The 27217-nt window shown below is 44.5% G+C and overlaps 5 protein-coding genes across 11 annotated transcripts; 3 read left to right on the top strand and 2 right to left on the bottom strand.

Annotated features, from left to right (window-relative positions):
- The first annotated feature begins 2195 nt into the window (after positions 1-2195).
- kel (Kell metallo-endopeptidase (Kell blood group)) lies at positions 2196-9581 on the top strand. 5 transcript variants are annotated; one of them, XM_031577093.1, is made up of 19 exons: positions 2196-2759; positions 2995-3154; positions 3380-3673; positions 3931-4058; positions 4187-4339; positions 4550-4621; positions 4840-5028; positions 5129-5289; positions 5427-5544; positions 5631-5726; positions 5996-6094; positions 6547-6615; positions 6744-6847; positions 7064-7153; positions 7494-7561; positions 7924-8084; positions 8330-8419; positions 8525-8686; positions 9024-9581. In XM_031577093.1, exons 1-18 carry the CDS (start codon positions 2679-2681, stop codon positions 8669-8671), a joined length of 2280 nt encoding a protein of 759 aa, XP_031432953.1. In that variant the 5' UTR covers positions 2196-2678; the 3' UTR covers positions 8672-8686; positions 9024-9581. The 5 variants fall into 5 exon arrangements, 4 of the variants coding, with proteins under 4 accessions (XP_031432953.1, XP_031432952.1, XP_031432956.1 ...); XM_031577092.1 differs by having other exon boundaries at positions 8525-9581; XM_031577096.1 differs by having other exon boundaries at positions 6804-6847; positions 8525-9581.
- Positions 9582-9944: 363 nt separating this feature from the next.
- Positions 9945-16540, top strand: emg1 (EMG1 N1-specific pseudouridine methyltransferase). Its single transcript, XM_012829168.2, has 5 exons — positions 9945-10202; positions 10436-10537; positions 15278-15419; positions 15633-15841; positions 15994-16540. Exons 1-5 carry the CDS (start codon positions 10053-10055, stop codon positions 16105-16107), a joined length of 717 nt encoding a protein of 238 aa, XP_012684622.2. The 5' UTR covers positions 9945-10052; the 3' UTR covers positions 16108-16540.
- A 55-nt stretch (positions 16541-16595) lies between these two features.
- On the bottom strand, positions 16596-18186 carry LOC105901688 (histone H1-like). 2 transcript variants are annotated; one of them, XM_031577097.2, is made up of 3 exons: positions 17786-18186; positions 17251-17546; positions 16596-17076 (listed from the first exon to the last, which is right to left on the bottom strand). In XM_031577097.2, exons 1-3 carry the CDS (start codon positions 18036-18038, stop codon positions 16690-16692), a joined length of 936 nt encoding a protein of 311 aa, XP_031432957.1. In that variant the 5' UTR covers positions 18039-18186; the 3' UTR covers positions 16596-16689. The 2 variants fall into 2 exon arrangements, with proteins under 2 accessions (XP_031432957.1, XP_031432959.1); XM_031577099.2 differs by having other exon boundaries at positions 17251-18186.
- An 86-nt stretch (positions 18187-18272) lies between these two features.
- On the bottom strand, positions 18273-19267 carry gtf3c6 (general transcription factor IIIC, polypeptide 6, alpha). 2 transcript variants are annotated; one of them, XM_031577100.2, is made up of 2 exons: positions 19181-19267; positions 18273-18984 (listed from the first exon to the last, which is right to left on the bottom strand). In XM_031577100.2, exon 2 carries the CDS (start codon positions 18976-18978, stop codon positions 18460-18462), a length of 519 nt encoding a protein of 172 aa, XP_031432960.1. In that variant the 5' UTR covers positions 18979-18984; positions 19181-19267; the 3' UTR covers positions 18273-18459. The 2 variants fall into 2 exon arrangements, with proteins under 2 accessions (XP_031432960.1, XP_012684623.1); XM_012829169.3 differs by having other exon boundaries at positions 18273-18981; positions 19181-19266.
- Positions 19268-19281: 14 nt separating this feature from the next.
- Positions 19282-25871, top strand: nop2 (NOP2 nucleolar protein homolog (yeast)). Its single transcript, XM_012829167.3, has 16 exons — positions 19282-19430; positions 19945-20070; positions 20157-20196; positions 20383-20468; positions 20605-20864; positions 21264-21492; positions 21642-21841; positions 22024-22113; positions 22226-22313; positions 22541-22681; positions 22914-23053; positions 23271-23360; positions 23740-23862; positions 24414-24511; positions 24630-24760; positions 24978-25871. Exons 2-16 carry the CDS (start codon positions 19965-19967, stop codon positions 25508-25510), a joined length of 2355 nt encoding a protein of 784 aa, XP_012684621.2. The 5' UTR covers positions 19282-19430; positions 19945-19964; the 3' UTR covers positions 25511-25871.
- Positions 25872-27217: the final 1346 nt, after the last annotated feature.

A 27217-nucleotide genomic window follows, 5' to 3' on the forward strand; every position in this document is an offset into this window, starting at 1 on the left:
GAGTGATGTTTACTGTGTACTTTCTTGTTATGTGTATTATGTGGTGTCTCCTAGTTTTCCATGCACGGATGTAGATGTCTGCAGAATTCGGTTTTAATGTCTAAATTGGAGTGATTGGTGTTTTCCCCTTTCTGTTAATGTTGAAGAATATTGGTGTTTTTCACATACTTTCTAAGTAGTTGCAACTCATGTAAATTCCTCCCACACAAGAATGTATTACATTTCTACCATGTTCATTAACATTCAAATGGTCAGCCAAACCTTTCCTATCAAGGTAGACCCCATACTGTTTCCCTTACTATCACAGCCCACCTTTCAGCTTGAACCAGACCCCCAGACACTCATTATGTTAAGTTGTGTATTCTACCTTCCTATAACTGAAATGTAACATATGCTAGAGAAGAGAATAACATCATATAGAACATGATGCAGGTTTTGCTGAGGGTTTGCCGTGTGTAGACGCCGACCCAGCGGTGCAGATGGGATTTTTGAACTGGGGGGGACGCTAACATCGCCTAATCAGCTGTGCAGAGTTATTAACTGATGATTGTCGCCTTACGTAGGGAGAGTGGTGGGGACGGATCGGGGTCACTATAAATCTGGGGGGGGCCTGTCCCCCCCCCCCCCGTCCCCAGTGCCATCTGCGCCCCTGCGTCGACCACTACATGTGGTGAGGGAACGGAGCAAGAAGTGATACTGGGACATTGAGCAAACATCGCCGCCTTTGAAGACGGCTAACACAGAATATACCCTACACTACGAACAATATTTCCTAACCAGCTCCCTCCCTCTCCCTCTCCATCGTAGTGTGTTTTGTGTGGACCGCCATTCCATCAAGTCCTTTGCTAAAGCATGCAACTACAACTAACTTCAGAGCTAAAATAGTGGTTAGTTATAATATAGTATAACAGTGGTGTTTTCACATGAAATCTGTCGGAATACATTTATTTTTCAGTTGGTGTTTCCACCCAGTTCCACTTTCAATGTCTACGTGCATCTTTAGTTAGTGATTAAGAGTCAGTGTGATGTTAAAATAGTGTGATTTCCATGGTTTCAGCATCTTTGTCTACCCTGAACCTGTAAAATGGGTCTGTGTATTTGCCATTTTGTGTGAGTTTCTGAATCCTTGGATCTTATATTAATAAAAGAGAGGAAAGCCGAAGATGCACCGGACTCCGCAAGATAGCTACATCGGTGTCAGTCAGTGGGAGATGACCACACAGGAGAAGACGGGACAGCAGCTGAAAGACCTGGAGCTGAGGCCACGATTTAAAGGCATTATTCCGAGGCACCCACTTGATAACCTGAACATGCCAAAGCCCAGGAGCGGCAGGTGGAACCGCGCCCCCACCTCAATTGCTGACCAGTGAACCCCCAGTACCGGGACGACGGAGACGCTGAAGCAGATAACCACAAAGCTTTAGTGGATAGGGAACGCTGGAGACTTTAACGGTTGGTCAGCAGAAGAAATCAGTACTGGAAGGGGAGGCTCTCCAAGTGTTACTGTATTTCCCGCACGGACAACAAGCAAGCTGGCCCGCCATTAAAGGAGCTCTCCAGCATCGCTTCGGCCACCATGTGTTTGCTGATGATGATGCGCGGGATAAGCTTGCCACTCGCCACCGGAGAAGTGAAAGAGAGAATCTGATCGCTTCCACAGCTAACCTGCAGCTTTTATGCCCGCCGGGGCTACCGCACCTTCAATGGCCACCAGCAGGTGGCGCTCCTCTACACGCACTCGTCTGGGGTCCTAAATTGGAGTGATTGGGGTTTTCCCCTTTCTGTTAATGTGTATGTGTATTTTAAGTTAGCGATTAAAAGCCAGTGTGTTGTATAAATGCCCTAGTGTGATTTCGCTGGTGTTTTATAATCTTTGTCTACCCTCAACCTGCAAAATGGGCCTGTGTATATAAGCCTGCTCCATTTGCCTTTCTCTCTCAGTGTCTGAATGCTTGTGCCTTGTATTAATAAATGGCAAGAAAGTCAATGATACTTCTGACACTGCGAGATCACTACAGTATGTTGGATTGAGCACAGAATGGAAGAAGTTGGACGTGTAACTGAGCATGCACTCTGTCAGGCCTCCTCTGACGTGTATCAGCCTAGCAGTCGTCACTTACACACTCCTCTCCTGCTATCAGTTCCAGCCAGCAGCACGTTTCTCAGAAAATAGCCTGCACTACGTATATGCGAGCGTGTGTGTGTGAGAGCGCATCTGAGAAAGCCAGCGAGCGTGAGACAGAGTGCCGTTCTTCTCCGTCAGTCAGCGCATGTGTGAGAAAATTCCCACGCACACAAACACACACATTTTATAGGTATCAAGAGTTGGATGCCGTCTGAGGTGTTGAGTTTAACTGTTGAATTCTTGTCTGGGTGGTGCCCTTTGCCATGCGCCTGCTAGACTTTGAGACACTATGGCTCTGTCACGGACAAGAACACACACTGAGTCACGGCTGCACTCTGTAAATGATGTCAAGGACTGAGAGAGAAAGAGGGTCAACCGAGAGGCCATGTCAGTGTGTTTATCTGCTATAGGAACAGGGAGCAGGGAGAGTTAGGAGGGAAGATAAGGGAAGAGAGATGACAATGAGAGAGAAGGAGAGGGGGGTTTACCGGTGAAGCGAAGCAACTGAGAGAGAGAGAGAGGGAGGGGGAGAGTGAAAAAAAGAGAAAGAGCTATGAACCCATCTTCAGTGGCAACAGCAGCAGAACCAAACATGCAGAGTATGACCATAGAGGACACCCCGGCAGCAGCACAGGTAAACCAAAGGCTTTTAAAAAAAATTATTTTATGAAACATTTACTGCACTTGTCCTTCTGCATAGAGCACCACTTTACTGCAAACACTTGTTGAGTGGGGATCGAATATATTCTGTTGTGTGTAGGCAGCCACTCTTTTGCATGTTCATTTCCCTCCTAATGACTGATAAAGTGTTTTTGTACTGATGGCGTCCCCTGGAGTTGTTGACTATGACCACTGTCTCTGTCTACCAGCCCAGTGAACCTAAACCCTTTGCATGGAATAAGTGTGTCAAAGTTGTGTTGGTCCTCCTGGGTTTCCTCCTCTTTGCCATGGCGATTGGGTCGGGATTGCACTCCCTCAAGCAGTGGAAGTCTCCCTCAAGTCTCCACAGTCTGGCCAACAGCAGAGCAGGTACATAACCTTCATAAAAACATTAGGCATCACTGGGTTCCTTTGCAGTAGCATTGTATGTATTTGTATGAATATTGTAATCAGCAGTGTAGTTCAACTGCATGATGGTGAGGTGCTGATTTTGAGTACAGTTCTTCTCTTCTCCTCTCTTCTATACTGTCATCTCGCTCTCTCGCTCTCTCTCTCTTTCTATCTCTCTCTACATCTTTCTATCTCGCTTTCCAGCCCCACAAGCATGCTGTTCTCCTGCCTGTCTGAAAGTAGCTGATCGTCTCTCATTGGCCATAGATCCTTTCTCTCAGCCATGCGACTACTTCCTGTTTACCTGTGGGTTGTCGGGAGCGACAAGGGGCAGACAGAGAGGCAAGGGCACCACTCACCATAGCAACAGTGGGGAGGGTGAGAGGACAAAGAAAAGACATGGTAAAAGGGTGGAGACAGACAGAGAGAATGATACTCTGGTTGAGAGACTGCCAGACAGAGAGACACTGCTGAAAGAGTCCATTAGAGAAATACTGGGTAAGAGGTTTTACAATGTCGGTCAAGACTTTTTATATTCATTATAAAAATATACCTCAATTATAGTCCAGGGACAGTTACATTCATTTCAGTTAACTTGCAATGGAACATAGAATGCACATGTAGTTACTTTATGATATTGTGTCCATATTAGAACTACAGTGAGTGAGTATTTGTTTTGTAAAACGTGAATAAGTAGACGGTTATCTTCTAATCACTCTCACATCTGTCCTCCTCAATGTCTCTGGCCTACTCAGAGATGGCGGAAGGGTTGGATTCTCCAAACTCTCTGGAGTGGAAAGCACGACAGTTCTACCGGTCCTGCATGAACACAGACTCCATAGAGGGCCAGGGCTCTGAGCCGTTTCTCAAGGTCATAAAGCAGGTGACTGCCTGATAAACACAGACCTGTGCTATGCCTGTGTGCTTGCCAACGGCTATTGAATCATACAAACATCTATCGATCTATCTTTCTGTCTCTCTCTGTCCTAACCCTTCAGTTTGTTTCTGTAGTTGGGTGGCTGGTCAGCATTAGGACAGTGGACTCAGACTGATATAAACTCCACCCTGGCCTTGCTAATGGGTCAGTATGGGACGTTTCCATTCTTCAGTGTGTTTGTGGGCAAAGACCCCAACCAACAGCACAACAACACCCCGTATATACAGGTGGGCCCCTGGATATAGTGCTGATAAGGATGCTTCATGGTCTTATGCTTTCACTGACATACTCACAGAACTGGTTGTCCAGACCAAATGAAACGCCATCATTAATACCACAGCTTCAATTTTTAATACATTTGTCAGCCATTATCTTCACTATAGGAGTGACTTAGTTTGTACTAAGAGTGATTACTGTATGTTCTGTTGTCACTACAGATTGATCAACCAGACTTTCAGATTCCTACTGAGTGGGACGACCAGAGTGAGACATCCAAAGCTGAGGCAGTGGTAGGCTGCGATATCGCTAGGGACATATTTGTGTCATGTTAGTTTCCCAGATTCGGGTTCTAAAATAGTTCCTCGGGAGGGTCTGTATTTGAAAATCTCTCTCTGAAGTTAACGCTGACGAGGTCATCTGCCAAAGAGGTCATCTGCCTCGTCTAGAAAATGTCTCATGAAACAATTCTTCTTCAAACGGCGTTCTTCTCTCTATCTGCCTCTTCTAGAGTATGCGCCCTTTCCTCTCCTCCTCTCTGAACTTCCTCACTCTGCTGGGTGTTCCCAGAAGCTCCAGGGCTATGTCTAATGGGCTGTATATGGCTCTGTCCTCTGAACTGGCCAAAAAGTCTTCCCCTCTCCACCACCGTCTCCAGACCAACATGCTCTACCAGAGAGTCACCATTCGTGAACTACAGGTGTGTGTGTGTGTGTGTGTGTGTGTGTGTGTGTGTGTATCTGTGTGTATCTGTGTGTGTGTGTGTGTGTTTTGATATTAAATCATGTCATTATCCACAGACTCTGGCACCAGTTATTGACTGGCTTGGCTGCCTAAAGGCCACCTTTCACCCCCTGGCTATCAGCGAATCAGATTCTGTCCTTCTGCACAACCTGCCGTACATCGTCCACATGTCCGACACTATCAGCAAATGGCTGCTTAAGAACGGCGTGATGGGCAGGTACCACACATTGAAGACAGTGTTTGTTATGTGTCCTGTTGAACTTCATAAAAAACGGACCATGTATTTAGTACTGTGTCAATGTATCCTTGTGTGCTGTTGTCTCTTTGTACCTGACATGCCTTCTGTCCCTGTAGTGGTACCATACAGACCTACATGATTCTAAGCCTGCTGCACACTCTACATCCTGCCCTGGACTCAAGATTCAGGGAAACGCAAAGAAACCTCTCTGTTGCCCTTGGTAACATGGAGGAAGTGAGTGGACTAGCACTGTAAGAATAAGCATAATCTGTGGACACAGAGTTGCATTTTTCTCTTGTTTTATGCACTGTCCTTCACAGGAAGATCCTCGCTGGAAACACTGTATTAAAACGACAGAGAGAGGGTTTGACGTGCTGCTCGGTGACATGGTCAGAGACAGAACTGCACATAGAGAGGTAATGCTGCATGGGTGGGCTGATGGATGGATGGACGATTAGATGGATGAATTCAATACATAATTTATGAGCATTTAAATAAAATGTTCATGTATCATGTATCACTCACTAATAAAACACTCAGAAAACAGTTTCTGAAATCTTTCCAGGAAAAGTGTAAAATCAGTAAATTATTCACTTTCATCTTGAAGGATGATTCCTAATGGAAGTGAAAGCTAAGTCCCTATAAATATGAAACATAATCTCCCATATCTCCATTAACTTTGCAGACAGAAGAGCTGGTGGGGAATCTGTACTCCTCTCTCCAGAGCAAGTTAACTGATCTGGCATGGCGAAACAAGGAGTCCCGCAACTCCGTTTTAAAAAGGGTAAACAGTCCTGTAGCCGTTAAACTAAAGCAAACACCCTGGCTGTCTCTCTCTCTAATGTTTGCTAGACCAAGCTGGCTCTTAATCCCTGGTCAGTACTTACTGTATGTCTTTGTCCTGTAAAGTGAAAATGGATTTTTCTCTCTTTGAAGTCATTCTAATCCAGGTGTGTAAAATTCACCGCTTTCCGGGGGCGACAGTGGTACAGGAGGTAAAGAAGTCGTTTAGTAATCAGAAGGTTGCTAGTTCGATTCCCTGTCGAAGCGTCCTTGAGCAAGACACTGAACCCCTAATTGCTCCTGATGTGCAGTGTGTGCCGTAAATGTAAAATGTGTATACATTGTAAGTCGCACATATGTAAGTCGCTTTGGATAAAAGCGTCTGCTAAATGACTAAATGTAAATGTAAATGAAACATTCCCACTGTGCCGTCCTCTCATGATTTTTCTGCAGGTGAAGTCTCTGACACCACGATTCATGGCTCACACAGATAAACAGAAACTTGCAGAACTCTACTCTGAGGTGAACAAAAAAACAACAACAACAATGATTATAAATAAATAAATAAATGTATCTGTATTAGTTAACACAAGTTAGCACTTGTGTAAATATCTTAATATAATGCCCAGTGTAATGGTTCTCTCTGTCAGGTGGTGATCAGCGAAGACAGTTATTTCGCAAACTGCCTTCAATCTCTCTTACTTCAACAGAAGCGAAGAACCCAGCTCTTCTCACAAAGCTTTCAGCCCGACATGTGCGTGAGCGTCATATCTGGACTTTGATTGAGCGCATGTGGATGCAAAGGCAAAATTAAGGATGAGACATGAATGTGTCAGGGATGCTGTTTTATTGTGCACTGCTCCTGTTCACCATACTGGACAAGTATCTTATGAAAGATGAATCAGCTCTGACTGTCAGGACACTGACATTGCTCTCTCTCTCTCTCTCTATACTATTTTTTTACTTGCAGTATGTCCATCACTCCATTCCTCTCAGGGAGTGCTATCATCTTTCCCTCAGGGATGTTTTTGCCACCTCTTTTCCATCCCTCATATCCAAGGTATATTTACCTCTATAGTGAGGAGGCAGAGAGCATTGTGTAAAAATACAAATTGCTGTTAGCTTTACTAGTCAGTTGAGGACTGATAAGTAAAAGTACTGTTGACATGTGTATGCACAGACTTTAGAATATTAATGACAATTGTATTTAACCTTTGAAAAATCTTGGTAAAACTAAGGGAGGGATGATTAAGTAAACCTTGCTGTATGAAAAACAAAAAGTTTCACACTTTAAAAAGTTTAAAGGTTTTTGGAAGGCTTCCCATTTGTATTCCACTATTCCTGCCTGGCTTGTGGGATGGGTCAGCCACTAATGTCCTCTAGACCACTTTATTTTGCAGGGCGTTGAATTATGGAGGACTCGGATTCATGATGGCCAAAGACCTCCTCCACCTCCTCCTGCCAGACCGTAAGGGCATCCTGCACCTGGCTCATTTAAGCTTGCACCATGGCATATTTACAGTGTTGGCCAAATATATAGAAATTTCCCCAATTCAGTGTGCCTTTCTTAAGTCATTGTAGTTCACTATTATTTTATAAAAAAAGCTGTTATTGATAAAATAAATAAAGAAGCAAACCTAAAAACACAAAGTTCTCTCTTTTTTATTTTTTATCTGCTGCAGACAATTTGGTTGAAAACTGCTTCACAAATCACTGAGCAATCTTCTTAGCTTTATACCTTATTTTTTGTCTTCCATAAATTGTTGTGGACTTGAATATTTTGAGTCTTTTGTAAGTATTTATGTGTGTGTTCTTTTCTGCATGTATCAGTCCACACAGAGAGTGGTAGCCCCGAGTCAGTAGCAGCGTGTGTGTGGTCTCACTACATCAGTGTCACGGAGGGCCCCGGGCGCGTTGGGGCTTTCTCTCTCGCTCCATCGCAGAAGCTGGAGGTGTGGGTGCAGTACACTGCCCTGCAGGTGGCGCTACAGGTGAGCTTACCTGCTCATTGTCACACCCTGTAACTAGGGAGCTTCCCAATTGTCCTCAGCTTTTTTGTGTTTACACCCGAAGACTTGGAAATGAATTATCGTGGGAGGCGCTTGAGAGATACAGTATATGATGTATACTCTCCGTGGTCTATCTTTTCTGCTGAAATGCTGTCCTTTATTTGTTTGTGAATGTTAGCGTCCTTCCATGTCCCTCTCTTTAATCTTTCTCCTAACGTGTCTCTTAGGCCTATCAGAACAGTTTGCAACAGCATCAGAATGACGCCTCTCTGACGGGCCTCTTCCACAATCATCTCTTTCTCACTTCTTTCACACAAGTAGGTCGTTGAAAAGTATTTGAAATTCAGCCATCACAATAACCATCAGTAGCATACAATGAACTGCAACCTGGCTCATGTTCTCTACCTTTCCTCTCCCTGTAGGTCAGCTGTGATCCTTATCCATACCGTCAGCTGATGACCTTTGAACCTTCTTTCCTGGTGTCTGTCATTTGTGCCAACTCTGACCTCTGTCCTTCACAGATGACCTGTGAGAAGAAGCCACTGGTTGCCCCCTTGGACAGCTGCTGATGCTGGTCTGAAAAGGCAATCCCTTTTATCACTGTTGTTGATGGTCATTTTTAATACCACAGATAAATGGAGACTCAGTCAGGCAATGGTTGAAGTTGTATTCTTTACAATGATGTGCACCAACAGAGATAACATGGCTACACATAGAGATACACCAGCTTGTCTGATTAGATCAGAGAAAGTCTGAGTTTAAGTACCTTCAAATAAGCATCTTCATTTTTCGCACCAAAAGACAGACACATCGCCGCAAAGACTTAAGCGCAGAATGGATGGAAACAGACTTGGCCAGAGACTTCTGAATATAAGATACAGTAGAATAATGATTCTGATTCACAACCTTTTCACTGTTCAGGATTCAAGATCGACTCAGCTAACCTTACCCGAGACCCTAACCGTCTATAACATACAAGAGGAAATGTCTGGGGAAGGAACGGTCAGGATTGCACTTTTCATATCATTTTCATCTTTTCATCTGATTTTTGTCAGTGAAATATGGAGAAGCACTGAAAGCAACCATGTCATGCAACCTTCTATGTCAAGGGTTTAGCTGTGCGTCACGTTTTGTGTTACCGTTTGTTTGTTTTTTGGAATAAGACAGATGTACTGACATGACAAAGTCCACAAGGACCACACACCAGAAACACAGAAGGAAAGCACTTTACAGAGGGTGGGAAATTACCCATTTCACCCGTGACCATGAAGCACTGTCTATTTATTGATGTTTATTTGGAATCAAGGAATCACTACAAACACCATACAAATAGACTACATGGATAAGCTGGTGTATATGGTGTACCTAAGCACTAGCAAAGTTCCATTACTTTAATGCATCTGTTACAGATAGATCACAAAATGTCACAAGAAAATATATATCATTGTAAACATACCATAATAAACATACTATACCTTTTACTGGCTACATTAGCCCTTTGCAGACTTAATCTCTTATATTCTGCACTCTATACTCAATCATCTTTTTGCACTATCCACACAAGCACGAGAACACTTTGGCATCTACACTGTCACTCACAATCATGCATATCGTACCATAGGGTAAGACTCATTCTTGTATCTGTTACCACCCCACTCCTTTTGAACATGTTCTCCCTATGTGTATGTGATTTATGTATGTGTGTTTGTGAGTTGTTAGGCTATTCTGGATGTCCTAAATGTCCCTCGGGATAAATAAAGAATCCATCTATCTATCTACCATTGTGGTGAATTTGGATGAGGGTGTTTTGTAGCCTACACAGCTAACCAGACTTTGCCCCAAAGAGCCGACAACATTTTAACAGTGTGTGATTTGCCGACCCAGAGCCGAGAACCCATCTTCCCCTTTTAATGACGTAAAACATAAGCGCCACTGTTGACTGTAGAAAAAATGGCAGCACACGGTGGTGACAAGCGTGGTCTTGAACATCTAGACGAATATGAACCAAAGCGAGCCAAATTGCCACGATGCCTTCAAGATCGGATGACAGAAAAGCGACTTGTTGTAATCCTGGAGGGAGCTACGCTTGAATCTGTTAAGGTAAAATAGAGTCGTAAACTGTACAGTGTAACTTCGTTAGCTAATGTTAGCTAACTTTAACCACCGGATACGATAGCCACCATTGCATTCATAGTGCAAATTACCAGTCCGACGTGGTGTGTTGTGTAAATGTTGACGTTTCAGTTAGAGTACTGTGTAGCGTTGTTTAGTTGTGCAGATATTACCCTGTAATTCTTCCAAATCATGATACGTTTTATGTTCTCAACTTGTAGGTGGGCAAAACATTTGAGCTGCTTAACTGCGATCAGCACAAGGGTATGATCTTAAAGAATGGAAGAGACCCAGGAAAGATACGACCAGATATTACACATCAGGTAATGTGTTCTTGATCATGAAATTGTCTAATGAAACTTCAGGCTCTCTGCAAAATAAATACAGTGATACGTTTTTTGAAAGATATGTTAGGATTTTACAAAGTATGCAGTAGAAACAAGTGGTAGTTATATTACTGTAATTATGTAACATTTATAAAATAGGGTGATAGTGATGGAATGAAACCCAAAAGGACTATATGCTGGTGTACTTGAAATAGGTGACAATCGCCACAGGTTTGTCCGGTCAGAACAATAACGGATGCCAATGTTCCAATGAGGTCTGATTTATTGCACACACACACGAAGTGAAGACATGAAGTGGTTGATGAATGATGCCCGTGAATATAATTATCCCGTGTAAAGGGACTTATATCCACATTTGAATCCGTGTTTGAAACCGTCAACTGACTGATAGAATCCGTGGTTTCTATTAACAATACAAATGACAAATATATACAATTAAATACAATAAAGATGATATATACAACAAGAATGAAACAGTATATACACTATGAATATTACGGCTATGATTAACTACGGATATGTTCCTTTCACACCGTGCCGCGTAACGGTGAACATTCCATTTATCCCGTAATAACAGTTACTGATTGAAGTGACGGTAACAAGTGAAATACAAATTATACAGATGACACATATCACAAACACTCACATTCTCAATGACGCACGGCAAGAATGAAAGTGAATGTCTCTGATCGTGATATTGTCCGATGTGCTCCTTGATGATGACTTCTCCAACACCGCTCGACTTGACCCACAACTTGGCCAGAGGAGGGTCGGCCTTATATAGTGTAGATGAAGGGGAGCCTTGAAACCGTCTAGAAACTGTTGGGGTTTGACCAAATGGTCAGTGAAATTCCACTGTGCACGAGCCCCACGGAACTCTGGGATCAACTGATAGGCTGACCTTTCATGGACCCCAGGTCCCGTGAGTGGCCGGCACAGTAGGGGTGCACAGCTGGATGCAGCTGGTGAAGCAGCCTTTTTAACAGCCGCCCTCAACTTTGCGTAGCAAAGGTGTTTTCCTGCAATGAGCCAGTTGCATCCTGCAGGAATGATGGGAGACGGATTGCAGCGGGCCGCGTGTAGGTCCGGTCCTCGACCTGGATCTGCGCTGTCCGTATGCTGATGAGGTGTAGTTTGAAGCAACCACACCTGTTGAAATAGAATGCGGCCTGGAAAGCCGCAAGCTGATGGGTGAAAAGTCAGCCATTCTGGAAATGACTGAGTTGCTGCGCCATCTTCGGCACTCAGCACAGCCGTGCTGGTGCTTCCTGACGGCCTGTCTCCCCCTCAAGATCCAGAACCGTCGCCGTAGCTCAGCAAACACCCTCTCCGGGCCTGGATGCATGAGTCGGCTGTCACCATTCTGAATAATGAGCTTGGTGATGGGGTGATGCGGATCCAGCACTATGGGGTGCAATGCGTCCTCCTCCAGGGTCTCACTCCTGCGGAGCCGCCCCCCCACACGGATCAGCTGGACCCCTGAGTCGAACTCAGGAGCCAAGGTGAGCAGTCTGCTGGCTGCAGGGACAGGTTTCCCTGTGGAAAGAAGATTGAATTCCTCCGGGAAGCAGTCTCTCTGGACTGTCCGGAGGAGAGCAAGCTCAGCTTGCCTGACGTCCTCTGCTGCGGGGTCTGTGGGCGTGGCCGCCCCATGACATGCTCTGATAGAGGCCTCCAGCAGCTCTTGGTAGCTGCTGAAACCTCCAGGATCGGGAAGTGACTGAGCAGAGGTCACAGAGACGTGACCACAGAATGATGACTTCCGCAGGTCAACAGGCTCGTGGAAGGATGACCCATCTCTCCCTGCTGGCTGGGAAGGCTTCTTCCTTTTCTTGCTGTGTGCCTCTGCACGGATGGACTCCTGACACAGCTGTGTCCCAGTGCCACACCGGTGGCCAAGGACGGACTGTTGGAGTTCTTGATGAGGCAGGCGATCCACCTTCACTCTGACTGTCTTCTCCTCCTGTGACCTGACAGTGGCTGTGTCCTGCTTTGACCGTGTGATGAGCTTCACATTCGGGGAGGGCAGGACATCCATCTGCCAGGGCTGAGCCATGTGATGAGGCAGCTCAACTGTTGGAGGATGAGTCCCAGTGAGTAGACACTGAGGGGTGGAGGACTGATGCAGGGGTACCTTGAACGGGCCTTGCAGTGTCCAACCCAGGCGTGTGTTCAGTGCAGCCGGTCCACCTGGTGGGCCTAGGTGCACTCGCTCAACTGGGGTGATGAGATGAGGGTAGTCAGACCCGATGAGGAGCAGTGGTTGGGCCTGACTGAATGACTGCAGGGGCAGACCTCTGAGGTGATGATAGGCCTTCTGCAGGGCTTTGAGCGGGTATGAGTGGGTAGAGAGGCCAAGCTCCGATGCGGTGAAAGCTTGCTCTATCCTGAACCGCTTCTGAGGGTGACTGGCTGATGCCACGGAAAAGGAAACTGACCTCCCTGACACAGACTTGCCGTCCTGACGGATAGTCCGGAGTGCCAGATCCTCCTTCCGTCCTTGAAGACCCAGTTCCTGAGCAGCACTGTGAAGCAGCATTGTGCGCTCGGAACCGTCGTCCAAGATGGCGTACGTCTCCATCTTCCTGTTGCCATTGAACAGGCACACCTTCACCAGCTTCAGCAGCACACTACTACCCCTCCTGGCAGGATCAAGGTAGTACGTCACTGGCTGATGAATGGCGGGGGCTGGCTTCCCTGGTCTGGCGTTCACCTCGTGCAGCACTTCCAGATGCGTCAGATTGCAGGTCTGACATCTGGCCTTGAGGTAGCACTGCACTGTTTGATGATCCCTTCCACACCTCCAGCACCGTTTCCCTTTCTTGATCCAGCTGACCTTCTGATCCTTTGACAGCACTCTGAAGGCTGTGCACTGGTTGAAGTAGTGCTGGCTGCTGTTGCAGAACGGACAGTACTTTGGTGGCTGCTCTGGCTTCCGTGGTGAGGGCTGTGCTGTCTTGGTGGGCTCGACTGCCTTGACAGGGGAGTCACACCCAAGCAGGACAGTGGTGGAATGCACGGCTGGGCTCTGATTCGCCCTGACGCCTCCCTGGCGGTCAGGTGGCTCTTCCAGCGGTGCTCTGGAGTGGATGAATGGCACCTCATCCTGCGGTGTTGGTACCTGAAATGGCGGTGCGTGAGCAGTCGGGCTGTGCCCTGGACCGATATGCATACTCTGCATGTGGTCAGTCAGCTCAGCCACAAACTGTTGAGGTGGATGATGTGGGCGTGGCACCTGCCACGGAGACGTGTCATCATCTGGTTGGACCACCAGCTGAGAATGATGAGACGTAGTCCACGGCACACCTTGCAGGTCATCCACTGGCTGAAGGAAGGGCTGCCTGGTTGTCAGCGGCGTGGATGAGAAATCCGGGAAGGGAAGCCTTGAATAGGATACCCCACTGTCTGCGACGTGGGGTCGTCCTCTGGATGCGGCAGCGAAGCTGGTGGTTGGAGCTGGTGGTGCCTCTGATGCACGTGGTGAGAGGGCTTGGACAATTTGCTGCATATCAAGCCTTAACTGCTGATTGTCCTCCCTCATCTCCCTGAGAGCTGAGAGGAATGCCTCTGGGAGTGGGCTTGACTGCTTCTGTCCAGCAGGTGGTGCTAGAGCGTCCACATGGCTGGGACTGATGGCTCCACCAACGGCTTGGTCTGGGAGTGCGTGTGCCTGATGTAGATGAGGCCTCGAGAGCTTCACCGAGTAGTCATCCAAGCAGCGGGGCTGATGACCAACACGGCGAGCACGAGTGTTGTCTCTTGGCATTGACATCCTTAACTGTGGTAATTGTAATCTCCGGCAAGAAGGACCATATAAAATAGGGTGATAGTGATGGAATGAAACCCAAAAGGACTATATGCTGGTGTACTTGAAATAGGTGACAATCGCCACAGGTTTGTCCGGTCAGAACAATAACGGATGCCAATGTTCCAATGAGGTCTGATTTATTGCACACACACACGAAGTGAAGACATGAAGTGGTTGATGAATGATGCCCGTGAATATAATTATCCCGTGTAAAGGGACTTATATCCACATTTGAATCCGTGTTTGAAACCGTCAACTGACTGATAGAATCCGTGGTTTCTATTAACAATACAAATGACAAATATATACAATTAAATACAATAAAGATGATATATACAACAAGAATGAAACAGTATATACACTATGAATATTACGGCTATGATTAACTACGGATATGTTCCTTTCACACCGTGCCGCGTAACGGTGAACATTCCATTTATCCCGTAATAACAGTTACTGATTGAAGTGACGGTAACAAGTGAAATACAAATTATACAGATGACACATATCACAAACACTCACATTCTCAATGACGCACGGCAAGAATGAAAGTGAATGTCTCTGATCGTGATATTGTCCGATGTGCTCCTTGATGATGACTTCTCCAACACCGCTCGACTTGACCCACAACTTGGCCAGAGGAGGGTCGGCCTTATATAGTGTAGATGAAGGGGAGCCTTGAAACCGTCTAGAAACTGTTGGGGTTTGACCAAATGGTCAGTGAAATTCCACTGTGCACGAGCCCCACGGAACTCTGGGATCAACTGATAGGCTGACCTTTCATGGACCCCAGGTCCCGTGAGTGGCCGGCACAGTAGGGGTGCACAGCTGGATGCAGCTGGTGAAGCAGCCTTTTTAACAACATTGGATGCCTTTCTAATTTATTGTTTGCAAATTTTTCTCCTCAGTGCTTATTAATGTTATTGGACAGCCCACTGAACAGGGCTGGGCTTCTACAAGTCTACATTCACACAGAGAAGAATGTCTTAATAGAAATCAACCCTCAAACACGTATCCCACGTACATTTGCACGATTCTGCGGTCTCATGGGTAAGGATCCGTCTTACTCCACATCACTTCGTCATTACATAACTCTGTTAAGCCCTAATGTGTAAAACATGCAGACGACACCAGTCTAAATGGTTGATATGTAAAGCATATTGCTGGTATATTCATTTACAGTGATTTTAAACACAAGTGTTGTCTGAATGTTCAGATACGAGAATCATTTAATACATCAGTTTCTGCCTTCTCCCTCCACAGTCCAGCTTCTGCATAAACTGAGCGTGCGAGCCGCTGATGGACCACAGCGTCTGTTGAGGACCATCAGGAACCCCGTCTCCGACCACCTGCCCCCAGGATGTCCCCGCATTGGCACCTCCTTCTCTTCAGGAGATGCTGTGTGTGCACGGACGGTTGTGCCCGAAGACGGACCAGCAGCACTGGTGATCGGGGCTTTTGCTCATGGCGCAGTAAGCTCCTACACACCCTCACTATACCTGAACGGCCGTTATCACTTTGTTAAATAATCTTGTCGTTTTTAATGCTGTAGAATCACTTCAGTGACCTTCATTTTTCCCTTTTGTCATATGTAATGTTCAAAACCTACCTTCCTGTCCCTTAGGTGGATGTGGATTACACAGAGAAGACGGTATCCATCAGTAACTATCCTCTGTCTGCTGCCCTTACCTGTGCCAAGATGTGTTCTGCCTTTGAAGAGGTTTGGGGTGTGTTGTGACCTGACAAGCCAGACCCCTTGTTCTCTTCACTGAAATATGCAGCACTCCAGGAAGGACAGATGGACCACATTTTTTTGCAAAGGGCTCCATAATAAAGGCAGCGGTGTGACTATGCCTTGATTCCTGCTCATCCTGAACTGTGATGCAGTCATTCCCTTGAAGGATTGGGAGGTAGTGTTTGGTTCCAGGTATAACAGTTGGTCGGTCAGATTTTAATGGGTTACCGTGTAAGTCTACAAAAGGCATGTCTTACTGCTTCTGATCGGCAACAACAGCCAACAGGGGATTGTGTATTACAGTTATCTAATGTGTTAAAAATTGATATTGTGCTCAATAGCTTTTTCAACTGAATTCCACAGATAATTTGTAATGGGAAAACGTGTATAGTTGCCCAATGGTGCAAATAAACATTTGCATTTCTTTCTCATTTTATATTCAATGTCAACTTTCGTGTCATCATTTCTGAAATGGGAAGTGTACAAAAAGCTTTGGTCAAACAATTTATTGTATACAACTAAACCACAAAACCAAAGCATATTTCACATTGTTACTCAACACTATATATCACTGTTTTTGCTTATTTATCTGGCATAAATGTAGACCATCTTCACTCCCTTCTTCTTTTGGGTCCCTTTTGTTTTGCCTTTAGCATCCTTTTTCCTTTGGCTGTTCTTAGCTTGTTTTGCTGGTGATGCTTTGGCTCTTGGTTTAGCCTTCTTCACTGGTTTGGCAGGCTTTTTTCCTGGCACTGCTCTGCTGGTTGGTTTAGCTTGTCTTGCTGGTGATGCTTTGGCTCTTGGTTTAGCCTTCTTCACTGGTTTGGCAGGCTTTTTTCCTGGCACAGCTCTGCTGGTTGGTTTAGCCTTCACTGTTGCGGCGCTAAGCTTAACCACTGCGCACTCCTGCAGCCTTTTACCGGCATCTTTCTTTCTTGCTGCCCTTGTCCGCATTCTCTTATCTGTTAATTTCTGTACACCCATACATTACACCAGGTTAGATGTACAGTACGTTAATTCATAATTAGGTGTATATTATTGAATTTGTTAAACTGTTGGCTTGAGCAAATCTCCTTTTCAAGTGAAGTGGCATGCGTAATCTTTACTGTAACAACACAACAGATAATGCACTTTAAAAGCTGTTACCTGCGTGTTAAACCTGTAGGACTCAAGGGTTCCTTTGCCTGCGGTCTGCACCAGTGTTTCCGTCCGCACAAGTCCCCTCACTGCCTTATACACTTGGGAATTGTTCTTGCTCACATCATAACCACCAGCAGCCAGGGCCTTCTTGAGCTCAACCATGGATATGCCACCCTGGGTTTTGCACTGGGCTATTACTTGTAAGATGAGCTCAGAAACCCGAGGGACCAGCTTAATCTTCTCATTGGAGGTGGCTTTAGCTATTGCAGCAGCCTGGTGTTTCAACAGACCAACTGGGGTCTCTTGTTAAAGGAGAAAAACTATTGTATTAACAAATATAGCCATCAACACTTAAATATAAATTGTAATCAATTTTCAATTACACCAGCCCAGTATTGCAAAATGTACTACTCAGTATTACCAACAAACCTCACACATGGGTATGCTTACATAAGTGACATTCGCACACTTGCGATAGATCACATTGACGTTGGGTGGCAAACTCACTGCCTCATAACCTTATCGCTAACGTTATACTAACTTGGTAAGGCTTTCCCTCCGTTTCCTTGGAACCCTTCTCTCTGTTGAATTGCTTTCCTCAACATCTGACCCAACCGCTTTGCTCCTGCTTTTCCAAGACCACGATATCCCATTTGTCTGCCAGATCGAGGTTTCATATTATCCAGCTTCTTACCTCCAGTAGTATTAGCTGTAGTTCCCTTAGACTCCAAATGTGTTTTGTTTTTGTTAACTTTAACACCTTTCTCACCGGTTATTCGACCAGGATTAGCCATATCAAAATATTAAATCGTTTTCATCAACACAAGTGGTCAGTTGTAGTTTTAGCTGGCTTTATGCAGGCCTGCTGCCTAGCGATTCTGGTAAACCGCAAGAATGTTAATCAGAGAAGACATTTATACAAAAACAACACAAATGCTTGGGTAACGGTTCTTTCATGCCCATGGTAACGGATATTCTGGAACGTTCATGTTGGTGTGATGTGCAGACTACTATTTATAAACTTTCAGTTTTTTTAAACCAGCCAATTTATTACAAATATCATTCATTGTCATTTGCTGCGAAACTACTGTTAACATTATTAGACACAAAAGAGAGATAGTTCGTTTGGATAAAGGTAGTATGCCTTGTCCCAGTAAGTAAGTTCATGTCCCAGACAATCATGACATGTGGACACAAACACCCCGTTGTCGATTGTCAATTGCTATCTGGATTGTCCGCCATGGATGACTGCTCCCCTTCCATCTCTTCGGCGTCTGAATCCGAACTGGCAACTAAAGCATCGGCATCAGTTTCGGTTGGCGCTGCAGGGTCCTGTTTAAAACTGCAGATAATGCTACTGTTTCTATTGCACGGATTCCCTTCACTCAGGGCCAGAATCTCTATGCCACCAGAACTGGGCTCTCCTTCTTTCCTCTCCGTCAGGAACGTTCTTTGCATCATAAGTTTCTTCATGGTGTGGCATTTGTATTTTAGTTCCAAACTTGAAGTGTTTTCTGCATCTCCTTGCGGTTGTTCCTCCAGGATCACACAGGTGCTCAACGCGTCTTCATACTGTCCAGCAAAAACATACCTTCCCACCTGCATCATAGGCTGGTCACTGTCGACATCCACAATCTTACATTTGCCCCGGCATTTAGTCAGAAACTCCGAGTTAATTATCCCGGATAGCTCAGCAACAACAAGCTGCTCCTCCTCTTCCCATTCGTCTTCCATATTCTGCTAGAGGAAATTAACCGTATATTTAGTTAGCCAGCTAGCAACAAAGGTTCCCATGCCACCGTCACAACTGTTTATGGATTGCTCACTTGGCGTCTATAGACATTTGAAATCAAAACCACTTCAACGCTTTAGATTTAGGTGGAAATATAGCTGCATGTTGAAAGTCTGTGCATGCGGTCAAAAGAAATTAAATTACCTGAGGGTAACTTGTCACATCCCACAATAGCAACACAGCATGTCTAACCCCGACCGGAAGTTGCCTGCGCAAAAGGTCTGCGACGGAAACGCTTTAGGTTTTCCGGAAAACGTGTGTTGAGAAAATCTAGTGCGTGTTCGTGTACACCGTGCTGAATACATGTGGCGTGCAATCTGAACTACTGAGTTTAGATACTGAAAAGTGACTCTAGAAGAGACACTTACATTATTACCATTTCTGTCCATACCACGTAAGTAACATGTCATGTTTGAAATCCTGATTTCACTTCTTAACATGATCTAACTTGTCAACGCAAGCAACACACAGCTAGCTAGTTAGCCAAGAAACGAGCTAAGGTAACAAGTTAACTATTACATTTTTAGAGTTCTGCTTTTCGGTCAGGACGTCATACAACTAGGCTTTTTCGAATGGTTTAAATGTTAATATGTCTGTTGTCATTTGTTGAACACAGTGGGTGGACAGAGCTTCACTTTTTGATGCATTTATATGCTAGGGGCACTCAAAGCTTTTGAAGATGTTACACGTCTACCTTATTTAAATTTAAGTTATTTTTACTTGATTGTTAACATGCTTGAAATAGTGACGTATTATAATCATCTAGATGACTGAATCAAGTTAAAAACCTACTAACCCTAGAATGTGTTCTGCATAAATGCAACATGATCTCAGTAGTGATCTGATTTCAGTATCTAGGATCCCTGATGTACTTTGATGGATGACATGTTTTTGATGTTTGTTGACAGTTTGTAAGTAGGTGTCAGTCATGGGCAGGAAATTGGACCCCACTAATCAGGTTAAGCGAGGACCAGGACGCAAGACCAGGAAACAGAAGGGAGCAGAGACCGAGCTGTCCAAGTTTATAACAGACGGTAGGAGGATCTGACAGAGCATGGCATCAGCCAGTGTGTTCTCCTTTAAAGTGAAATAATTCCTTATTTTAAATTACTTTTTGCAGAGGATGAATCTAAAAGGTTGTCTAGCCGAGGCAGAAAACGGTAAGATTCTACAAGGCCTGGTACACATACACTCATGACATTTATGCAGACTTTATAATCCATGCAATTAACAGCATCACTGTAAACTCTTTTCATTAAACATTTTTTTTTCACTTGAACTTGCTCATTAATGTTCTGCAATGTCCATGCATTGTGTTTAACAGTATAATTGTGAACTTTCCTCAGAGCTGCAAAAAGAGCTCAGACTGCCAAAGAACCCAAGACTGCCAAAGAACCCAAGACTGCCATTACCGAAAAGAAGCCTAAAAAAGGTTGGAAGAAATGATCAAACCAGAACTAAATCTTAGTTTAATTTATCTGTGCATGGTCACATAGACGTGATGTAAAAGTTCACATGGGTCAATCTGTACCATATGTTGATGTTATCTTTCTGCCTCCTGCCTACAGGTTTCACGGATGCGAACAGTAAGTGGCTGACACCAGCCAAGCTTAAACGCAAAATTGACCAGGTGGAGGATGAAGACGACAGTGAAAGTGAATGGGAACTAGAAGAGGATGAGGAGGACAAAGGAAAGAAAAAGGTAGAAGGTGGTGATGAAGACAATGAAGATGGCAGTGGTGATGGTGAAAATGACGACGACGATGATGATGATGATCTGGTGGATGATTACGGGGCAGAAAGTGGTGAAGAGGAAGATGGGGAGGAGGTAAATATACGGTTTGAGTCTTGCTGGAGTCGTTTAGACATTTTAAGTTCTGTTGTGATACCAGGCCCTAAGGTGATGACATTATGTGAATGGAATAAATACAATTTGAATTAGCCTCCAGAGGAGAATGCATTCAATGATTGAGGAGCAGGAATGCATATAAAAGGTGTATTAATTCCTCCTAGCTGTGATACTGTAGGCTGTGTCTGGGTCATTTCTTGGTTCGTTTCACTAGACCTACACCCAGGAGCATTTTGAAACTGGCTAGAGACATTTTTCTCGCAGCATCTATTTTTGTAATGACTGTCAAATTGTAATATTGGCTAGGTAAAGTATTTTTAGAAGGTGCAGTTTTCAGGTGTTAGAATAATGTCTTTTTTTCTGTCGTTTTTTTTAAAGCTGCTTCCTATTGAGAAAGCTGCTCGTAAACAAAAGGCATTGAAAGAAGCTTTAGAGCAGGAGAGTGATGATGAAGAAGACGACGATGATGATGATGATGACGACGATGATGAAGATGAGGTTGATGAACAAAAAGAAGGCGAGATGGAAGGCGATGACGCATTACAGATCAACATGGATGAGATGGACAAATTTATACTACCTGGAGCAGAGGAAAGACAGAAAGAAGGTAAATCCAAAACCACCCTAAACTTTTAAACATTTAAATTTAAGCTCCACAATGTACTCTTAAAACTGCTTTAGTAATGAATCCTTTTGTCTGCATATTCCTCCTCACAAGGAAACGATTTCACACGCTCATTCTGTATCTCCTCTCAGGAATCCTTCCTTTAGACCTGCAGACCATACACCAGAGGATAAAGGATAATGTCGACGTTCTCACCCACTTTGCCGAAAAGAGGGAGGAGGGGAAGGAGAGGTCAGAATACCTCACCCTGCTGAAGTCCGACCTCTGCATATACTACAGCTATAATGACTACCTTATGGGCAAACTCATGGACCTCTTCCCCTTGTCTGAAGTAAGAAAGTGTGTGTGTGTGTGTTTGTTTACCTAACCTGAAAGAAATGGTAATAGTATGATCAGGGATTATAAATTATGGTTAATAATAATCTCAATAATATTTTGAGTGAATAACTGTGGTAACAGATTGTTTAAGAATCAAAAAGACTTGGATTGATTCTAATCAATTTTTGTGAACAGCTGGTTGACTTCCTCGAGGCCAACGAAATCCATCGACCTGTCACCATTAGAACCAACACACTGAAGACGAGGAGAAGGGACTTGGCTCAGGTATGGGCATCATCTGTGGCCTCGTGTGTGGAACTGCATATCAGCATGATGTGAGCTTGAAGTTCACGCAGTCTTGAACTCAGCTGCATGGTCTTTTGGTTTTTGTCTGCAGGCTCTCATCAACAGAGGGGTGAATCTGGACCCACTGGGAAAATGGTCAAAAGTGGGCTTGGTCATTTTCGACTCCTCTGTCCCCATTGGTGAGTTCTGATGTCAATCAGTTGTCAATCCTTTAGTTTAAGTAAATTAACACTTTTTCTAGGCTAAAAGATATGCCAAAAATCTTAATTCCTTTCTGATTAAACATGCAATATTACTATCACATTGGCATTTATATTAAATGATCAAAGAAAGTCGTGTCTATAAAAGCTGTGAGACTTTAGAATGTAATTTATAGAATGCTTTAACATTTTTTTCATTTACTCAGGTGCAACTCCTGAGTACCTGGCAGGGCATTACATGCTTCAGGGAGCGTCCTCTCTCCTACCTGTCATGGCACTCTCTCCCCAGGAGGGGGAGTCTATCCTCGACATGAGTGCTGCTCCTGGAGGCAAAACCACATATATGGGTGAGCAGTCAGACCATCCATTCATCAGCCAGTCACTCACGATGAGTTAATCACTCACCAATCAATGACTTGTTGTTATTACATCGCACATCACATTCAGTGTATTTAATGGAAGGGAGCTGATGTTGTGTTGGTGCATTGTGATCTGTGAATGTTTTTAAAAGGAGTAGCATTCCTATTCTGACAACCCTGTACTGGTGTAATTATTGAATGCCCCCCCCCCCTCCTATAGCCCAGCTAATGAAAAACACAGGAATCATCGTGGCTAATGATGCGAATGCAGGCCGATTGAAGAGTGTGGTGGGAAACATGCACCGGCTGGGCGTCACAAACGCCATCATCTGCAATTACGATGGCAGGCAGTTCCCTAAGGTCAGTCGCTAATGACAAAGGGCCAGCACTCCGAGAGCAGAGTAATTGTCTGGTTATTCAGTCTCCTGACAATGTCTATGCTCTTACATCTCTCTCTCCATTAATAAAATGAAAATCTTAGTTTTTTTAGTACAAGTCAGTGTTGGTTCAGTCCTTCCTGTCACGTTTTGGTCATTTTTATTGCATTTTGAGAGTTTTTGTTTGTCTGTCTACTCAGGTAATGGGAGGATTTGACAGGGTGTTGCTGGACGCCCCGTGTGCTGGTACTGGGGTCATCTCCAAAGACCCTTCAGTGAAGACCAATAAGGTAATGAGAAACCTTTAGTAAGCCATCAGAGGAAGACTGCATGGGGTTCTATGAGCACTTTGACTTCAAGATACACAAAAGGGGCACATAGAGATATATGGGGAGACAGTGGTACAGTAGGTAGAGAAGTCGTCTAGTAATCAGAAGGTTGCTAGTTCGATTCCCTGTCGAAGCGTCCTTGAGCAAGACACTGAACCCCTAATTGCTCCTGATGTGCAGTGTGCCATCAGTGTAAATGTAAAATGTGTATACATTGTAAGTCGCTTTGGATAAAAGCGTCTGCTAAATGACTAAATGTAAATGTAAATGTAAATGTAAATTAATATTTTCAAGATGACTGAAAAACAAACTAACAAGACTGACTTCTCTCCCCCCTCAGGACGATGCAGACATCCTGCGCTCTGCGCATCTGCAGAAGGAGCTCCTCCTGTCTGCCATCGACTCTGTGAACGCAGAATCTCAGACGGGCGGTTACCTGGTCTACTGCACCTGCTCCATCACGGTACGCAGCACCAGCCCTCGCTAGTCTGACTCGGTGACATCCACATTCACTGCGTTCAATGCGGACGGGAACTGGAACTAGAACTCCATTGGTTCCTAAGTGGGCTTGAGGTGTAGCTCAAGAGCATGGATCCAAATGATATTTAAAGTTATTGGGTCATGATGATCCCCACATTGTGAATACTATGACCACAGCAAAGCATTATTGAAATGTAAGCTGATTGGTAGTCCAACAAAACTGACAAAGATATATAGCATGTATGTTACTACACTATACAACACCAGCATTATACAGGAAAGGTTACTGTACATTAAAAGACGGGTGTACAAAATCTTTGGTTTGGAAAAGGGGGGCCTATATTTTTTGGTGAGATGTTATGTTTGACTTTTGTTATACTTACTCTTACCCTTATCGTATTATTTTATATGTAACAGTAAAGCCGTTGGACAGTTGGAGTTGAAATCAGAATCCTCAACCACAACGTGGCATATCTTAAGTCCAACAAAGTTAGGAAGCAAAATTTGATAATTAGTGTGTTGCTTCTGGTGCAGGTGGAGGAGAATGAGTGGGTGGTGGACTACGCTCTGAAGAAGAGACACGTGAGACTGGTAAAGACCGGCCTGGACTTCGGCAAAGAAGGTTTCACCAGGTATAAAACTGCGGCACGGTTTCAGTATTTACACGGCTGAAGGTTTATATTCATGTGGTGGAGCATGCGAGATCTTCTCACTCGTGGGTAAAAACATGTAAAAAAAAATTCCCCTCAGATTTAAAGAGCGACGCTTCCACCAGTCATTGAACCTCACACGGCGCTTTTACCCTCACCTGCACAACATGGATGGCTTCTTCGTGGCCAAGTTCAAGAAGATCTCCAACACCATTCCAACTGCCACTACAGGTAATAGAGAGACCACTTTGGCTCAAGCCAATTCATCTCTAATATACACATTTCATTTTAAAGAGGCTGCACCTTTATTGGCTTCAGATGAAAATTTTTCCATATTTTTCATTTTACCATTTTTTTTTTTTTATATATAGATTTCAGTTTGTAATTAGGAGATTACTACGTTTGTTTTTCCCTCTGCATCTCAAACATTATTCCTCTCCGCCATCAGAGGAAGAGGCTGAGCCTGCTGAGGAGGAGGTGTCTGTGCCAGCTGAGGAGGGCTCTGCAGGGGAAGACGACAAAGAGAAGCCCAGCAAACCTCAAAAGGGGAAGCCCAAGTCAGTCAAGCCGTCAGCCAAGCCTCAGAAACCCCCACAAAGTAAAGGCCAACCAGGCAAAGCTAATGGCAAAGCTAATGTCAAGGCTAACGGCAAAGCTAACGGCGTGGCAGCGAAACCAGCTGATGGAAAGAAACTGGGCTCTCTGAAGAAGAAAGACAACGCGAGTGGACCCAAAAAAGCTAAAATAGCCAAGGTCGACAGAGAGGTTGTGAAGAAAGGTGACGAGGTCACAAAGGAGAAGGTTAACCAGGAGGGTGGCGTGACCAAGAGCGAGCCAGGGGTTGAGAAAAAAGATGGCAGCAGATTTGAAAAGAAGAGCATGAAAAAGAAGCATAAAAATCCCGTAAAGAAGAACAGAATAGGGAAAAATAAATTTAAGAAGCTGAAGAAACTGATCACTCAAGAGGATACCATGCTGTAAAGCAAGGCCGTAGACTGATGGTTTGAAAGAGCTGGTGCAAATCCTGGCCTGGTTTGGCATTTGGGTCTGTTATGGTTGTAGTCAGTTTGAGTGGAGCCAGACTGAACTAAGATCTTCTGTGGCTGGGACTCACTGAAACCTGTTCACTGTCAGTCCCTCCGTACCTTCTCCTTGTGACCTTTAAGGACTGCCAATGGACTTATGTGATCAACAAGTTACAACTGTGTGAATCCCTCCACAGTGGAACATTTTCTTATTAATATGTTTATTTTTTAATATCTTTTTCCCTGGAATATGAGTGTTATGTATGGATCTGTAATATCAGAATTATACAGTGAGTTAATAAACTCAGTGGTCCTAATGCGTAATTGTTTTATTTTTCAACAGACATGTAGACGTTAAGTACATGCTTAATCACAGGGTGTGCGTGTTTGTGTGTGTGTGTGTGGGGTGGAGGTGTGAATAGAAGAAACATGGCCCTCTAAAGGCGGGGGGGGCTTAATTTGTGTCCATTTAAAGACCTAGTCTGATTCTGTCGAAAGGTTGATATTTAAGTTCAACATCTAATCAAATGACACCCTCCCTTCCATGCTCCTGAAGCAGCTCCATGAAGTGTGGAATTGTTTATGGCTTGGTTGGAGCCATTATGTTTGTTTCCCATTAACAGTGACAGGACTGTGTAGGAACACTGGAGTTTTTTTTAGTGTACTCACTTGTTAGAATCTAAATGAGCTCACCAAAGTTGAAGAACGGACCGGAGGACGCAGTCAGGATTCCTGGAGTTTATTTCAGCGTGAAGACCCTCTCTCAGCTGGTGCTCAGAGAATGGCCTACCTGATTGTAGAATATGTTGGCATTTATACCATTCAGTCAGGTAGAATAGGAGGGGAGGGCAGGATGACAGTGAGGTGGAGGGGATACACCTGTGGGGGGGTGGGGGGGGGGGGGGGGGTGATACCAGAGGACAAAAGATGATAGCAGGAAAGAGGCTATCTGGGCGGAAAGGGGTTCACATGCTAATTGTTCAGGTCTCAGTGAGGCATTTACATTTACATTTAGCAGATGCTTTTGTCCAAAGCGACGTACAAGGGAGAGAACAGTCAAGCTACGGGCATTAGAACCCTGGTGTAACAATAAATACTACTTTACATAAGAAAGAAAAAGAAGTGCAGGAATGTAACTGCTGTAAGTGCAAGTTAGGCACTAGTCGAAGTGCCAGTTAAGGAAGGGAGGTGCTCTCTGAAGAGTTGGGTCTTAGGAGACTATTTTGCAGTTCCATCAGTCCCCCATATGAGCATTTCTATGCTCACTCAAGAACCACCATGCAACAACCAAATCAGAACAGGATAACATCAATATGCAGTTCCATCACACTTTAATGAGAGCTAACTATTGCTTTAGAATTACTGGCTTCGCCTTTAAATTAACCCCATGTGTCTCAGCAAGGCATCCCACATAACACTGTAGCCTATGGCACGCACAATGTGCAGACTTTGCTATCATACCCCTTGTTTTCATGGTGTGTACTCGGTCGGTTTTTACCCCAGTGCATTTAAAAATGTTAGACGGTGGAATTAAATACCACACCCTCGAAAGTCTTGTAAAAAAAACTGTAAATGTACAACTGCTAGGCCTGTGTAAAGATGGTGTTAAATGTATCCGTATGTCACATACTGATCAATTTCTAACACAAATAGACTCCAAGTC

The sequence above is a fragment of the Clupea harengus genome, chromosome 11 (genome assembly GCF_900700415.2).
Source record: "Clupea harengus chromosome 11, Ch_v2.0.2, whole genome shotgun sequence".
Lineage (NCBI taxonomy): Eukaryota > Metazoa > Chordata > Actinopteri > Clupeiformes > Clupeidae > Clupea > Clupea harengus.